This window comes from Bombina bombina, chromosome 3 (genome assembly GCF_027579735.1).
Source record: "Bombina bombina isolate aBomBom1 chromosome 3, aBomBom1.pri, whole genome shotgun sequence".
NCBI lineage: Eukaryota > Metazoa > Chordata > Amphibia > Anura > Bombinatoridae > Bombina > Bombina bombina.
Window position 1 is genome coordinate 991822364 of NC_069501.1, and position 16231 is coordinate 991838594.

Genomic DNA, 16231 nt, shown 5'->3' on the forward strand with positions numbered 1-16231 from the left:
TAGAGCCATTTGCAGTTAAGTAGATGAAAACATGAAAATAATATATTTCTTTCCTAAGATATGGTGAGTCCACGGAATCGTCAATTACTAGTGGGAATATCACTCCTGGCCAGCAGGAGGAGGCAAAGAGCACCACAGCAAAGCTGCTATATATGTCACTTCCTTTACCCATAACCTCCAGTCATTCTCTTTGCCTGCGGTGCAAGGAGGAGGTGAAGTTTTGGTGTCTGATCTACAATCAAGATTTTTTTTATTTTAAAGCAGAGTAGGTTTGCTCTGATCTTTCTACAGGGTCTAGCCTTAGCCCATGTCAGTCTCTTCAGTAGGGCAATGGTGGCTTTTAAGCAATTGGGAACTTGTGGTGTACAATCCTCACTGTGTTTTTCCCAAAACATTTTGCTGCCCTATTTAGATAGCCTGAGTAAGTTTATTCAGTCTTTCTGTATTTCCACAGGTCCATGTGAGGGATGGCATCCTCTCAAACCAGGTGAGCTGTCCTACAGCCGGACAGATAAATATTTAGTGAAGTGCCAGTTTTATTTTTCTATATAGCAGGGAAAAATGTGGCACTTTTTCAGCTGAATCACTGCAGGGACATTTTTCTTTTACAAGATATGACGAGTCCACGGATTTCATCCTTACTTATGGGGGATATCGCCTCCTGGTCAGCAGGAGACAAAGAGCTCCACAGCAAAGCTGTATATATAGCCCCTCCCTTCCCTCCCCCTCCAGTCATTCTCTGATTCTTCAATTAAGAGTTTTTTTTTATTTTTAAATGGTGCTGATGTGTACTATTTTTCTTTAGGAGCAGTTTCTGGAAGTTATGATGATGGGAACTGGTGAGGTTTTATCCTGCACTGTGCCTCCCATCATTATACTGCTCCTCAGTATTGGTCTTAGAGAATTAACTAAGGCCTATCTGTCTTCACAGGACCTCAGGAGGGAGAAGAGGCCTCTTGACACTGATTTCTCATGTTGTTTCTCAACATGAATGTAAGTGCAGTCTTTTCTTTATGGGGCTCTGCAACTATCTCAGAAGTGACTGTGCTAAGACCTTGTTTTCTATCAAACACAGACTTAAGGCTTAATTTGGGCAGTATACAGATCTCACTAATACTAAGAGATTAATAACTGTCATATTGTTTTTATCTGTGGCGTTATGCAGATTCTCACTAGTACAAGGATTGAGAACAGTCATATTACATATGTTTTTTTCCCAGACAGTCTAGGGCGACTTAGAAGGACTAGAAGCGCTGGGGGATCATGGTGACACACAATGTTTGGGCAATTTTTATTCAAGGCTGACGCTGGGAGAATATAGGAATATGCCGACAAGAAAGGGAACGTTTGTAATTATTATGTTTCCGAAACATGGCGGCTCTGTTTGTGGTTCTCTGCTACTTGGTTACGCCCACGATGGGCGGGGCTTGGTGTTAGCGCGCTTTTGCGCAGTTGTTTTTAGCTGGGACAGCAGCACTTTCTTCTTCTCAGCTCCTAGTGCGCTTCTGGACATATACTGCAGGCGTCTGTAGCCGGGTGAGAGGTCTTGTCACAGGTGGAGGTAGGAGCCGCAGCGGGGTGACTGAGTTTGGCTTTTTGTCTTATAAACTGTATTATTTGTCCCCTTAAAAGCTATATGACTTAGGAGGTACATAAGATTAATTAAGGAGGTTTATTTTTTGGCCTATACGGACGTTTTGTTACAGAGATGGTTTTTCTTTTAAAGACACAGTACCTACTCTGTTATTAAAAATGTATTTAAACGACCAACTTTGCTTGTTTTGCTGTGTATCATGGAGGACATTGAACAAAGCACATGTCCTATGTGTCTAAATGCCATTGTGGAACCCCCTGTTATCCTATGTGACACTTGTTTAGAGAGGGCCTTACAATGTAAAGAGAAGATATTTTCTAATTCAGATATGCCACTAATTTCTTCCCAAGCGTCAGCCTTTAAGGCCCACGCAAACTACGCCATGTTCCTCAACGGCGTCTACTTCATTTACCTTGCAGGATATGGCTGCAGTTATGTCATCCACCCTCACAGAAGTTTTATTTAAGTTGCCAGTGTTACAGGGCAAACGTAGCAGGACTGAGACCCATGTGGTCCCTGCAACTTCTGACGCCTTGATGGCTATCTCCGATGTACCCTCACAGGGATCTGAGTTGGAGGGTATGGAACTTCTGTCTGAGGGGGAACTCTCTGAATCGGGGAGTGCATTACCTCAGACTAACTAGGACGTCATGTCCTTTAGATTTAAGCTGGAACACCTCCGCCTGTTTTAACGACTCTGGATGATTGTGACTCTATAGTGGTACCACCAGAGAAATTGTGTAAGATGGACAAATATTTAGAGGTCCCTACTTATTCGGATGTTTTTCCAGTTCCTAAGAGAATTTCGGAAATTATTTTGCGGGAATGGGAAAGACCGGGTATCCCGTTCTCACCCTCTCCTAATTTTAAGAAAATGTATCCTATATCTGACACTGTTCGGGATTCTTGGCAAACAGTCCCTAAGGTGGAGAGAGCTATATCTACCCTGGCTAAGCGAACAACTATTCCTATTGAAGACAGTTGTGCTTTCAAAGATGCTATGGACAAAAAATTGGAAGGTCTTCTATAGAAGTTTTTTGTTCACCAGGGTTTTCTATTGAAACCGACGTCCTGTATTGTACCAGTTACAACCGCGGCTGCTTTTTGGTTTGACGCCTTAGAAGAGTCTCTTAATACTGAGACTCCTTTAGAGGAAATTCTAGACAGAATTAAGGCCCTTAAGCTGGCTAATTCTTTTGTTACTGATGCCGCTTTTCAAATCGCCAAGTTGGCGGCTAAAAATGCAGGATTTGCCATTCTAGCGCATAGAGCTTTATGGTTAAAATCTTGGTCTGCCGATGTATCCTCTAAATCAAAGCTTTTGACTATTCCTTTCAAAGGAAAGACCCTATTCGGGCCTGAATTGAAAGAGATCATTTCTGACATTACGGGAGGTAAGGGTCACCTCCTCCCTCAGGATAAGACGTCTAAGCAGAGGAGGCAGAGTAATTTTCATTCCTTTCGATATTTCAAGGGGGTCCCTTCTTCCTCGTCCACTAAACAGGAAGGGAACTTGGCACAAGCCAAGACCATATGGAGGCCCAATCAGGCTTGGAACAAGGGTAAACAACCCAAGAAGCCCGCTGCTGCTCCCAAGACAGCATGAAGGGGCGGCCCCCGATCCGGGACCGGATCTAGTAGGGGGCAGACTTTCTCTCTTTGTCCAGGCTTGGACAAGAGATGTTCAGGATCCCTGGACACTAGAGATCGTGTCCCAGGGGTATCAATTGGAGTTCAAAAATTCCCTCCCAAGGGGAAGGTTTCTTCTTTCACTATTGTCTGTAGAACAGAAAAAAAGAGAGGCGTTCTTACGTTGTGTAGAAGACCTCTCCACTATGGGAGTTATTTGTCTCGTTCCAATACAGGAACAGGGGCAGGGATTTTACTCAAATCTCTTCGTAGTCCCCAAAAAAGAGGGAACGTTCAGACCCATTTTAGATCTCAAGAGTCTAAACAAGTTTCTCAGAGTCCCATCCTTCAAGATGGAGACGATTTGGTCAATTCTACCATTGATCCAGGAGGGTCAATATATGACTACCGTGGACTTAAAGGATGCATATCTTCACATTCCTATCCACAGAGATCATCACCAATTTCTAAGATTTGCTTTCCTGGGCAAACATTTTCAGTTTGTGGCTCTTCCCTTCGGGTTCGCCACGGCACCCAGGATCTCCACAAAGGTTCTAGGGTCTTTGCTAGCGGTTCTCAGACCGCGGGGCATCGCAGTGGCACCTTATCTGGACGATATTCTAATTCAGGTGTCGTCTTACCAACTGACAAAGTCTCAAACCGATTTGGTTCTGTCCTTTTTAAGGACTCATGGGTGGAAGGTGAATCTAGAAAAGAGTTCACTAATTCCACAGACAAGGGTTCCTTTCCTGGGAACTATAATAGATTCCGTATCCATGAAAATCTTCTTGATGGAAGTCAGAAGGTTAAAGATTCTGAATACATGCCGAACCCTTTAGTCCAATCCTCGGGCCATCAGTGGCCCAGTGCATGGAGGTAATTGGATTGATGGTGGCGGCAATGGACATCATTCCGTTTGCTCGTTTTCATCTCAGACCTCTACAACAGTGGACTGGAGATTATGCAGATTTGGCTCCTCAGATAGATCTGGATCAGGAGACGAGAGTATCTCTTTGGTGGTTGTCGCTGGATCATCTGTCCCAAGGGACGTGCTTCCGCAGACCTTCATTGGTGATAGTAACAACGGATGCCAGTCTACTAGGATGGGGTGCAGTCTGGAATTCCCTTAAGGCTTAGGGAGTGTGGACTCGAGCGGAGTCTCTACTTCCCATCAACATTCTGGAGTTGAGAGCAATATTCAATGCACTTCAAGCTTGGCCTCAGTTGGCTTCGGCCAAATTCGTCAGATTTTAGTCGGACAACATCACGACTGTGGCCTACATCAATCATCAGGGAGGAACAAGGAGTTCCTTAGCGATGATAGAGGTATCCAAGATAATTCAGTGGGCGGAGGCTCACTCTTCTTATCTGTCAGCAATCTACATCCCAGGAGTGGACAACTGGGAGGCGTATTTTTTGAGCAGGCATTTCATCCGGGGGAATGGGAACTTCACCCGGAGGTATTTGCCTCTCTGATTCTCAGGTGGGGCAATCCAGAATTGGATCTGATGGCATCTCGACAAAATGCCAAGCTCCCAAGGTACGGATCCAGGTCCAGGGATCCTCAGGCGAAACTGATAGATGCACTGGCAGTGCCTTGGTCGTTCAACCTAGCTTATGTGTTTCCACCATTTGCTCTCCTTCCCCGGGTGATTGCAAGGATCAAACAGGAGAAGGCTTCAGTGATTCTAATCGCTCCTGCGTGGCCTTGCAGGACTTGGTATGCCGATCTGGTGGACATGTCCTCTCTGCCACCGTGAAGGCTTCCATTGAGGCAGGACCTTCTCATTCATGCAGATAAGGTAGTTTTGCGTACCAAACCTGAGTTTCTTCCTAAGGTAGTATCTAATAAGAACATCAATCAGGAGATTGTTGTTCCTTCATTATGTCCTAATCCTTCCTCAAAGAAGGAACGTCTTTTACACAATCTTGATGTGGTTCGTGCTTTAAAGTTTTATTTACAAGCTACGAAGGATTTTCGTCAAACATCTGCTTTGTTTGTTGTCTACTCTGGACAGAGGAGAGGCCAAAAGGCTTCGGCAACTTCTCTTTCTTTTTTGGCTGAGAAGCATAATCTGTTAACCTTATGAGACTGCTGGCCAGCAGCCTCCTGAAAGAATTACAGCTCATTCCACTAGAGTGGTGGCTTCCACATGGGCTTTTAAAAATGAGACCTCTGTTGAACAGATTTGTAAGGCGGCGACTTGGTCTTCGCTTCACACTTTTTCTAAATTCTACAAATTCGATACTTTTGCTTCTTCGGAGGCTATTTTTGGGAGAAAGGTCTTACAGGCAGTGGTGCCTTCCGTTTAAGCACCTGCTTTGTCCCTCCCTTCATCCGTGTCCTAAAGCTTTGGTATTGGTATCCCACAAGTAATGGATGAACCCGTGGACTGGATACACCTTTACAAGAGAACAAAATTTATGCTTACCTGATAAATTTATTTCTCTTGTGGTGTATCCAGTCCACGGCCCGCCCTGTCATTTTAAGGCAGGTGTTTTTTATTTTTAAACTACAGTCACCACTGCACCCTATAGTTTCTCCTTTTTTCTTGCTTGTCTTAGGCCAAATGACTGGGGGTGGCAGTTAGGGGAGGAGCTATATAGACAGCTCTGCTGTGGGTGTCCTCTTGCAACTTCCTGTTGGGAAGGAGAATATCCCACAAGTAATGGATGAACCCGTGGACTGGATACACCACAAGAGAAATAAATTTATCAGGTAAGCATAAATTTTGTTTTTGCCATTTTAGCGCGTAGAGCATTATGGCTGAAATCTTGGTCTGCTGATGTGTCATCAAAATCTAAGCTTTTAGCTATTCCTTTTAAAGGTAAAACGCTATTCGGGCCTGAATTGAAGGAAATCATTTCTGACATTACTGGAGGTAAAGGTCATGCCCTACCTCAGGATAAGACTGTTAAGATGAGGGCTAAACAAAATAATTTTCATTCCTTTCGAAACTTTAAAGGTGGACCCTCTACTTCCTCTTCCGCTACAAAGCAGGACGGGAATTTTGCTCAATCCAAGTCAGTCTGGAGACCTAACCAGGCCTGGAATAAAGGTAAACAAGCCAAGAAGCCCACTGCTGCTACCAAGACAGCATGAAGGGGCAGCCCCCAATCCGGGACCGGATTTAGTAGGGGGCAGACTTTCTCTCTTCGCTCAGGCTTGGGCAAGAGATGTTCAGGATACCTGGGTATTGGAAATTGTGTCCCATGGGTATCAGCTGGAATTCAAGGATTTTCTCCCAAGAGGGAGATTTCATCTTTCACGTTTGTCTGTAGACCAGACATAAAGAGAGGCGTTCTTACGCTGTGTAAAAGGCCTCTATACCATGGGAGTAATTTGCTCAGTTCCAAAACTAGAACAAGAACAAATTTCTCAGTCCCATCGTTCAAGATGGAGACTATACGAATGATTTTGCCAATGATCCAGGAGGGTCAATATGACCACCGTGGACCTGAAGGATGCGTATCTTCACATTCCTATCCACAAAGATCATCGTCAGTTTCTAAGGTTCGCCTTTCTGGACGAACATTATCAGTTTGTGGCCCTTCCTTTCCAGTTGGCCACAGCTCCCAGAATCTTCACTAAGGTGCTAGGGTCCCTTCTGGCGGTTCTCAGGCCGCGGGGCATAACAGTAGCACCCTATCTGGACGATATTCTGATCCAGGCGTCAACTTATCTGACCAGATCTCACACGGACATCGTGTTGGCGTTTCTAAGAACTCACGGTTGGAAAGTGAATGTAGAAAAGAGTTTGCTAGTTCCACTAACGAGTTCCATTCTTGGGAATAGACTCGGTAGACATGAAAATATTTCTGACGGAGGTCAGAAAGTCAAAGATTCTAAATACTTGCCAAGCATTTCAGTCCATTTCTCGGCCATCAGTGGCTCAGTGTATGGAGGTCATTGGATTAATGGTAGCGGCAGTGGACATCGTTCCGTTTGCTCGCTTTCATCTCACACCACTGCAGCCGTGCATGCTCAGACAGTGGAATGGGGATTATGTGACTTTATCTCCTCAGATAAGTCTGGATCTAGAGACCAGAGACTCTCTCTTCTTTGGTGGTTGTAACAGGATCATCTGTCCCAGGGAATGTGCTTCCGCAGGCCAGCATGGGTAATCGTGACAACGGACGCCAGCCTCTTGGACTGGGGTGCAGTCTGGAATTCTCTGAAGGCTCAGGGTATTTGGACTCAGGAGGAGTCTCTACTACCAGTCAATATTCTGGAACTGAGAGCAATATTCAACGCGCTTCAGGTGTGGCCTCAGTTGGCTTTGGCCAAATTCATAAGATTCCAGTCGGACAATATCACGACTGTAGCATATATCAATCATCAGGGGGGAACAAAGTTCTCTAGCGATGATAGAGGTTTCAAAGATAATCCGATGGGCGGAGGCTCACTCTTGCCATCTATCAGCAATCTATATCCCAGGAGTAGAGAACTGGGAAGCAGATTTTCTAAGTCATCAGACTTTTCATCCGGGGGAGTGGGAACTCCATCCGGAGGTGTTTGCATCATTGATTCATCAATGGGGCACACCGGAATTGGATCTGATGGCATCTCGTCAGAATGCCAAACTTCCTCGTTACAGGTCAAGGGATCCCAAAGCTGTACTGATAGATGCTCTAGCAGTACCTTGGTCGTTCAACCTGACTTATGTTTCCACCATCCATAATCCTAATAGTGCCTGCATGGCCACGCAGGACTTGGTATGCGGATCTAGTGGACATGTCCTCTCTGCCACCGTGGAAACTTCCATTGAGACAGGACCTTCTCATCCAAGGTCTGTTCCAACATCCAAATCTAAATTCTCTGCAGCTGACTGCCTGGAGATTGAACGCTTGATCTTATCTAAGCGGGGATTCTCTGAGTCGGTCATTGATACTTTGATTCAGGCTCGCAAGCCTGTCACTAGAAAGATTTACCATAAGATATGGCGTAAATATCTTTAATGGTGCGAATCCAAGGGCTACTCATGGAGTAGGTTTAGGATTCCTAGGATTTTCTTTTCTCTAAGGATTGGAGAAGGAATTATCAGCTAGTTCCTTGAAGGGACAAATTTCTGCTTTGTCAATTCTACTACACAAGCGTCTGGCGGATGTCCCAGACGTTCAGTCTTTTTGTCAGGCTTTAATCAGAATCAAGCCTGTGTTTAAACCTATTGCTCCGCCATGGAGTTTGAATTTAGTTCTCAATGTTCTTCAAGGGGTTCCGTTTGAACCCATGCATTCCATAGATATTAAGCTGTTATCTTGGAAAGTTTTGTTTTTAGTTGCTATCTCTTCTGCTCGAAGAGTTTCTGAGCTTTCTGCGTTACAATGTGATTCGCCTTATCTTATATTCCATTCTGATAAGGTGGTTTTGCGTACTAAACCTGGATTCCTTCCTAAGGTTGTTTCAAATAAGAATACTAATCAGGAAATTGTTGTTCCTTCCTTGTGTCCTAATCCTCCTTCTAAGAAGGAGCGTCTGTTACATAACTTGGACGTGGTTCGGGCCTTTAAGTTTTACTTACAAGCGACCAAGGATTTCCGTCAAACATCTTCTTTATTTGTTTGTTCTGGAAGACATAGGGGTCAAAAAGCTACGGCTACCTCTTTCTTTTTGGCTGAAAAGCATCGGCCTGGCATACGAGACTGCTGGACAGCAGCCTCCTGAAAAGGTTACGGCTCATTCTACTAGAGCTGTGGCTTCCACATGGGCTTTTAAAAACGATGCTTCTGTTGAACAGATTTGTAAGGCTGCGACTTGGTCCTCCCTTCATACTTTTTCCAAATTTTACAAATTTGATACTTTTGCTTCTTCGGAGGCTATTTTTGGGAGAAGTTCTTCAAGCAGTGGTGCCTTCCGTTTAGTTATCTGTCTTGTCCCTCCCGTTCATCCGTGTCCTGTTGCTTTGGTATTGTATCCCACAAGTAAGGATGAATCCGTGGACTCGTCGTATCTAGTAGAAGAAAAGGAAATTTATGCTTACCTGATAAATTGATTTCTTCTACGATATGACAAGTCCACGGCCCTCCCTGTCATTTTAGACAGATTATATTTATTTTTTTCAAAACTTCAGTCACCTCTGCACCTTTTAGCTTTTCTTTTCTCTTCCTATACCTTCGGTCGAATGACTGGGGGTGGAGAGAAGGGAGGAGCTATATATATACAGCTTTGCTGTGGTGCTCTTTGCCACTTCCTGTTAGCAGGAGGATAATATCCCACAAGTAAGAATGAATCCGTGGACTTGTCGTATCGTAGAAGAAATACATTTTATCAGGTAAGCATAAATTTCCTTTTTGCTTTGACATTTAGAAAATGACTCTCATTGTCTATACTAGCATACATGGAAAAAAAATGGGAGGAAAAATTAGTTTTGTTGCTTCCTTTATCGTAGCTTTTTACTATTATTGGATCTCTACAAAAAATACTCACCTTGATATTAAAATGTGTTTGCTGCTTAGGAAATCTTTCTGGCTATGATTCTATATAAAATAATTTCTATGAACTGGAGACCACACTAGAATATTGTAAATATAAATGCATGAAATGGTGCCAGAAGTATGCTAAGGACATTGAGCCAGTTTAACTTGATAAACTTATTTTCCATGCAGCCTAATCAGTCAGAAGAGGAAAAGGAGGAATCAACAAATGTGTATGATCTAACTGCTACAGTTGCACATATTCTGGACCCTCGAGCCAGTGGAAGTCTAGTAGCGCACATCAAAGTGGGCGAGACGTATCATCAAAGGAAAGAAGTGAGTTGTATTGGAGAATGATGCAAATTTAAATTTGATATATACATAGAGCAGTGTTTTGACTTTCATTAGAAATGTTGTGATGCCTGAAACATTCTAAAACTAATATTTAATTTGAAACATTGAGTTATGACAATTTAGTAGGATACCAAATATTCTATCTTACTGGCAAGTACGGAATGAGTCTCTCCGACTAGGGGCCTGATCTGATATGCAGCGTCGCCCGAAAAAGCCGGTGATGCCAAATTTTGCGATGGTTTGGTATCCTATATACGGCGTAACATAGAAGTTACGCTCGTATATTTCACCCTTCGGACGTAGTTTTTTGGCGCATAGACTGATATCGAAAGGCCGCGCAGTTTGGTATCCAATATACAGCGTAAGGACTTACGTGGCGAAAATTGAGAAATCTTACTCCATTTTCACCTCGCCACAAAATGCAGGCGTATTAAGCCTTACGCTGAGTATTGGAGCACCGTAACTCCCTAAACTGCCTGCAAAATGAAAACTAACACCTAAAGCATGCGCAATGTCTATCTACCTGTCAACCGCTTGAACTTGTAATCATAAGGCATTTACTGTCCCTTTGAGAGAAAGTGGTGGTTAAATGAAGATGGAATGCTTAGCACACACAAGGGTGTAATACTATACCATGTTTATCACTTTACATCAGACATCCTCAAACTTGGCCCTCCAGAGGTTTTGGAACTAAATTTCCCATGATGCTCAGCCAGCTGATATGCTGTCTGAGCATCATGGGAAATGTATTTCCAAAACGTCTGGAGGGCCAAGTTTTGAGGATGTCTGCTTTACATATTCAAGTCTGCGCCTTTCAAAGAATGGCTCCCTAAAATGTATCTCTGACAAAGTAATTGACTGCCAGAGAAATGCTGGTGCCAATCGGTATATGAATTATTTGGGAACATATATTTTCTCTTGTTTACTTGGGCTGATGGACACATTGCAGTGTGTGATGTTGGTGCACATGCATCACTATCCACCAGGGGAGCTGTAAGAGTTCTTTAGACAACAGTCTCTCCTTATTTAGAAGTTATGCACAAGTGTATACTTCCTGTAAACGTCTGGTTCATGTTCCTTTTAAGTAGTGATCGCAGTAAGACATTTATTCATTATCAAATGACTGATAAACCGATTTACAACTCACTGTTCTGAGCTTTTTTTTTTTATTTTCTTATTACTAGGGGGTGACACACCAGCAGTGGTACCTTTTTAATGATTTCCTTATTGAACCTATTGATAAGGTAAGAATACTGACAGGACTATGACACTAGATGAATGCAGAGCTTATTGTATTTGGCAACATTTTGCTATAGTTTCCCCAGAAGTGCATTTGTAACCTTCTGATTATTTTAACCTCTTAAGGACATATGACGGAATTTTTCCATCATAAAACAATTGAGCAAACTGAATGCTGTGTCCTTAAAGGGTTAATTAAATATTAAAGGGACATGAAACACAATTTTTTTTTTCTTTTATGATTTAGAGCATGCAATTTTTAAACAACTTTCCAATTCACCTCTATTTTCTTTATAAATGGAAAGAGTTCACAGCTGCATTCATTACTTTTGGGAATTCAGAACCTGGCCACCAGGAGGAGGCAAAGACACCCCAGCCAAAAGCTTAAATACTCCTCCCACTTCCCTCATCCCCCAATCATTATTTGCCTTTCGTCCCAGGTGGTTGGCAGAGTAGTGTCAGAAGCTTGTTTTTGTCTCTTATGGAGGGTAGTACTCTTCAACATGGGATGGGAGTTTTAAGTAATCCTGTCAGTCTCTGTGAGGGCTTGGATAAAAGTTAGAGTCCGGAGAAGCAGGAAGAGACTTTCTGCGAAACCATCCCGACTCATATTAACAGCAACTCAAGGAATCGGCATTGTCTAAGTTCGCTTCACTGCCTGCTTTCTTCTCTCAAGTCCATAGCAGAGGCTACTATCCGTCATACTTGAAGGGCCATGTTCCTGTTCCACGGTGTAGATTCCGGTAAGATCGTTTCATTTTACTACTTTATGAATGTACTGTAACTCATTTGTTCCTGCAAACTCACATGAAAAATAAGGGTCTCGGTGAGACTCCTTTAGTATCTTGGAATCAAGGGTTAATATCCCCTAAGAGGGATTATTGAACAGGGTTTTCTCTTGTAAGATGTATCGAGTCCACGGATTCATCCTTTACTTGTGGGATATTCTCCTTCCCAACAGGAAGTGGCAAAGAGAGCACACAGCAGAGCTGTCCATATAGCTCCCCCTCTAGCTCCACCTCCCAGTCATTCTCTTTGCCGGCTCTAAGCAATCGGAAGGGTAAAGGGAATGTGGTGGAAAAAATGTAGTTTTTATTTTCTACAAACAAGAGTTTGTTATTTTAAATGGTACCGGTGTGTAATATTTACTCTCTAGCAGAAAGGAGATGAAGATTTCTGCAGGGAGGAAGATGATTTTAGCATGTTGTAACTAAAATCCACTGCTGTTCCCACAAAGGAGTGTAAGAAAACTTCAGTTGGGGGGGGAACGGTTTGCAGGTTTAGGCTGCAGTAAGGTATGTTCAGTCATTTATTTCTAGACAAGACTGTGATAATGCTAGAAAAGACTGATAATATCCCCATGAGGGAAGGGTAAGCTGTATTCAGAGACTAAGTATGGAATTTCAAGCTTACATAACAGGGCTGGTTTATGCTGGTTGACACTACTTTCTTGGCAAAGTTTTTATTGAAAATATTGTTTTTTTGTGACACTTTGAAGGTTCCTTTGGGTTTCTTTCAGGGGTTGTTACCCACATGGCTATTATTAAAACACTTGGGAGTGTTTCTTTAGGCCTCACAAGCGCCGTAGTGAGGCGGGAGGGGCCTAATTTTGCGCCTCAGATGCGCAGTTATATTTGACTAGAAGTTCAGGTTGTTTCACACGGAGGGTCCGGCTGCAGTTTGAGGGCCTATAAGAAGCTTTTTCCCCACAAATCTGGTTCCTAAGGGCAGGTAGGGCCACAGCAGAAAGCTGTGGCAAGGTGCTGATCGTTTTTTAACCGGTCTTTTGGCTTACTGTCGATCCGGTTTGGGCATTAAGGGGTTAATCGTTTTTATTGCTAGTGGTGCAATCTTTCTAATGCTTTATGTACATACTGTAAAAATTTCGAAAAGTTTGCTGCATTTTTCACTGTTTTGCAAAATTGTGTGCCTTTTTTATCTCTTAAAGGCACAGTAACGTTTTTTTCAAAGTGTGTTTTTACTTGATTAAAGTGATTTCCAAGCCTGCTTGTTTTACTACTAGTCTGTTAAACATGTCTGACACCAAGGAAAATCCTTGTTCAATGTGTTTAGAAGCCATGGTGGAACCCCCTCTCAGAATGTGTCCCACTTGTACTGATATGTCTATACATTTTAAAGAACATATTGTTGCACTTAAAAATGTGGTCCAAGATGATTCTCGGAGAGAAGGTAACGAGGTTAGGCCGTCAACCTCTCCCCAAGTGTCACAACCAGTTATGCCCGCTCAAGCGACGCCTAGCACCTCTAGTGCGTCTACCTCTTTTACCTTGCAAGACTTGGCGGCAGTTATGAATAATACCCTCTCATAGTTCTTATCTAAACTGCCCGTGTTACCTGCAAAGCGTGATAGCTCTGTTTTAAGAACAGATACTGAGCATTCTGACGCTTTAGTAGCCGTATCCGATATACCCTCACAATGCTCTGAAGTTGGGGTGAGGGATGTGCTGTCTGAGGGAGAAATTTCCGATTCAGGAAAGGTTTCTCCTCAGACAGATTCAGATATGTCGGCTTTTAAATTTAAACTAGAACACCTCCGCTTATTGCTCAGGGAGGTATTAGTTACTCTGGATGACTGCGACCCTATGGTGGTTCCAGAGAAATTGTGTAAAATGGACAAGTACCTAGAAGTTCCTGTTTACACTGATGTGTTCCGGTCCCTAAGAGGATTGCGGATATTGTTACTAGGGAGTGGGATAGACCAGGTATTCCCTTCGTTTCCCCTCCCTGTTTTTAATAAAATGTTCCCCATATCTCACCCCATGCGGGACTTGTGACAGACGGTCCCTAAGGTGGAGAGGGCCATTTCTTCACTTGCTAAACGCACAACCATACCAATTGAAGAAAGTTGTGCTTTCAAAGACCCTATGGATAAAAAATTAGAGGGTTTACTTAAGAAAATTTTTGTTCAACAAGGTTTTCTTCTCCAACCCATTGCGTGCATTGTTCCTGCAACTACTGCAGCTGCTTTCTGGTTCGAGGCGCTGGAAGAAGCGCTCCAGACGGAGACCTCATATGAGGATATTATGGACAGAATTAAGGCTCTTAAGCTGGCTAATTCTTTTATCACAGATGCCGCTTTACAACTAGCTAAGTTAGTGGCAAAGAATTCAGGTTTCGCCATTTTTAGCGCGCAGGGCGCTATGGCTAAAGTCCTAGTCAGCCGATGTGTCGTCAAAATCCAAACTTTTGAACATCCCTTTCAAAAGAAAGACCCTCTTCGGGCCTGAATTGAAAGATTATTTCAGACCTTCAAGATAAAGAACAAACAAGATAATTTTCGTTCCTTTCGGAATTTCAGGAGCGGTCTCACTTCATCCTCCCCTGCTGCAAAGCAAGAGGGTACCGCTTCCCAACCCAAGTCAGCCTGGGAACCTTACCAGGGCTGGAACAAGGGTAAACAGGCCAAGAAGCCTGCAGCTGCCTCCAAGACAGCATGTAGGGGTAGCCCCAGATCAAGGACCGGATCTAGTAGGGGGCAGACTCTCTCTCTTGGCTCAGGCCTGGGCAAGAGATGTACACGATCCCTGGGCCTTAGAGATTGTATCCCAGGGATATCTTCTAGAATTCAAGGAATCCCCTCCAAGGGGAAGGTTCCACATTTCTCATCTGTCTACAGACCAGACAAAGAAAGAGGCGTTCTTACGCTGTGTAGAAGACCTACATCCAATGGGAGTGATCCGCCCAGTTCCAATTGCGGAACAGGGGCTGGGTTTTTACTCAAACCTGTTTGTGGTTCCCAAGAAAGAGGGAACTTTCAGAAATCCTGGATCTCAAAATTCTAAACAAATTCCTCAGAGTCCCATCATTCAAGATGGAGACCATTCGGACAATCTTACCAATGATCCAGGAGGGTCAATATATGACCACCGTGGATTTAAAGGATGCGTATCTGCACATTCCTATCCACAAAGATCATCACCAGTTTCTCAGGTTCGCTTTTCTGGACAAGCATTACCAGTTTGTGGCTCTTCCTTTCGGGTTGGCCACTGCTCCCAGAATTTTCACAAAGGTGCTAGGGTCCCTCCTGGCAGTTCTAAGACTGCGGGGCATAGCAGTGGCGCCTTATCTTGACGACATCTTAATTCAGGCGTCGACTTTCCAAAGAGCCAAGTCTCACACGGAAATTGTATTGGCCTTTCTGAGGTCTCACGGGTGGAAGGTGAACATCAAAAAGAGTTCTCTCTCCCCTCTCACAAGAGTTTCCTTCCTAGGAACTCTGATAGACTCGGTAGAAATGAAAATATTTCTGACGGAGGTCAGAAAGTTAAAACTCTTAATCACTTGCCGAGCCCTTCATTCCATTCCTCGGCCATCTGTAGCTCAGTGTATGGAGACAATCGGACTAATGGAAACGGCAATGGACATAGTCCCTTTTGCACGGAAACACCTCAGACCACTGCAACTATGCATGCTCAAACAGTGGAACGGGATTATGCAGATTTGTCTCCTCAAATACAGCTGGATCAGGGGACCAGAGATTCTCTTCTCTGGTGGTTGTCTCAGGATCACCTGCCTCAGGGAATGTGTTTGCGCGGACTAGAGTGGATCATCGTAAAGACCGACGCCAGTCTGTTGGGCTGGGGTGCAGTCTGGGACTCCATGAAAGCTCTACCATAAGATTTGGCGAAAATATATTTTTTGGTGTGAATCCAAGGGTTACTCATATGGAGTAAGATTAGGATTCCCAGGATATTGTCCTTTCTCCAAGTAGGATTGGAGAAAGGATTATCAGCTAGTTCCTTATAAGGACAGATATCTGCTTTGTCTATTCTTTTACACAAACGTCTGGCAGAGGTACCAGACGTTCAAGCGTTTAGTCAGGCTTTAGTCAGAATCAAGCCTGTTTATAGACCTGTGGCTTCGCCATGGAGTCTGAATTTAGTTCTTTCAGTTCTGCAAGGGGTTCCGTTGGAACCTTTACATTCCATAGATATTAAGCTTTTCTCTTGGAAAGTTTTTTGTTTTTGGTAGCTATCTCTT

At 43.6% G+C, this 16231-nt stretch overlaps 1 protein-coding gene across 1 annotated transcript in view; it reads left to right on the forward strand.

Moving 5' to 3' along the window:
* The window catches only part of PAN2 (poly(A) specific ribonuclease subunit PAN2), a 616232-nt gene that overhangs the window by 470924 nt on the left and 129077 nt on the right, over positions 1 to 16231 (forward strand). The window contains 2 exon segments of the mRNA XM_053705507.1: positions 9830 to 9973; positions 11176 to 11235. Of these exon segments, the coding sequence (XP_053561482.1) occupies positions 9830 to 9973; positions 11176 to 11235 (204 nt within the window).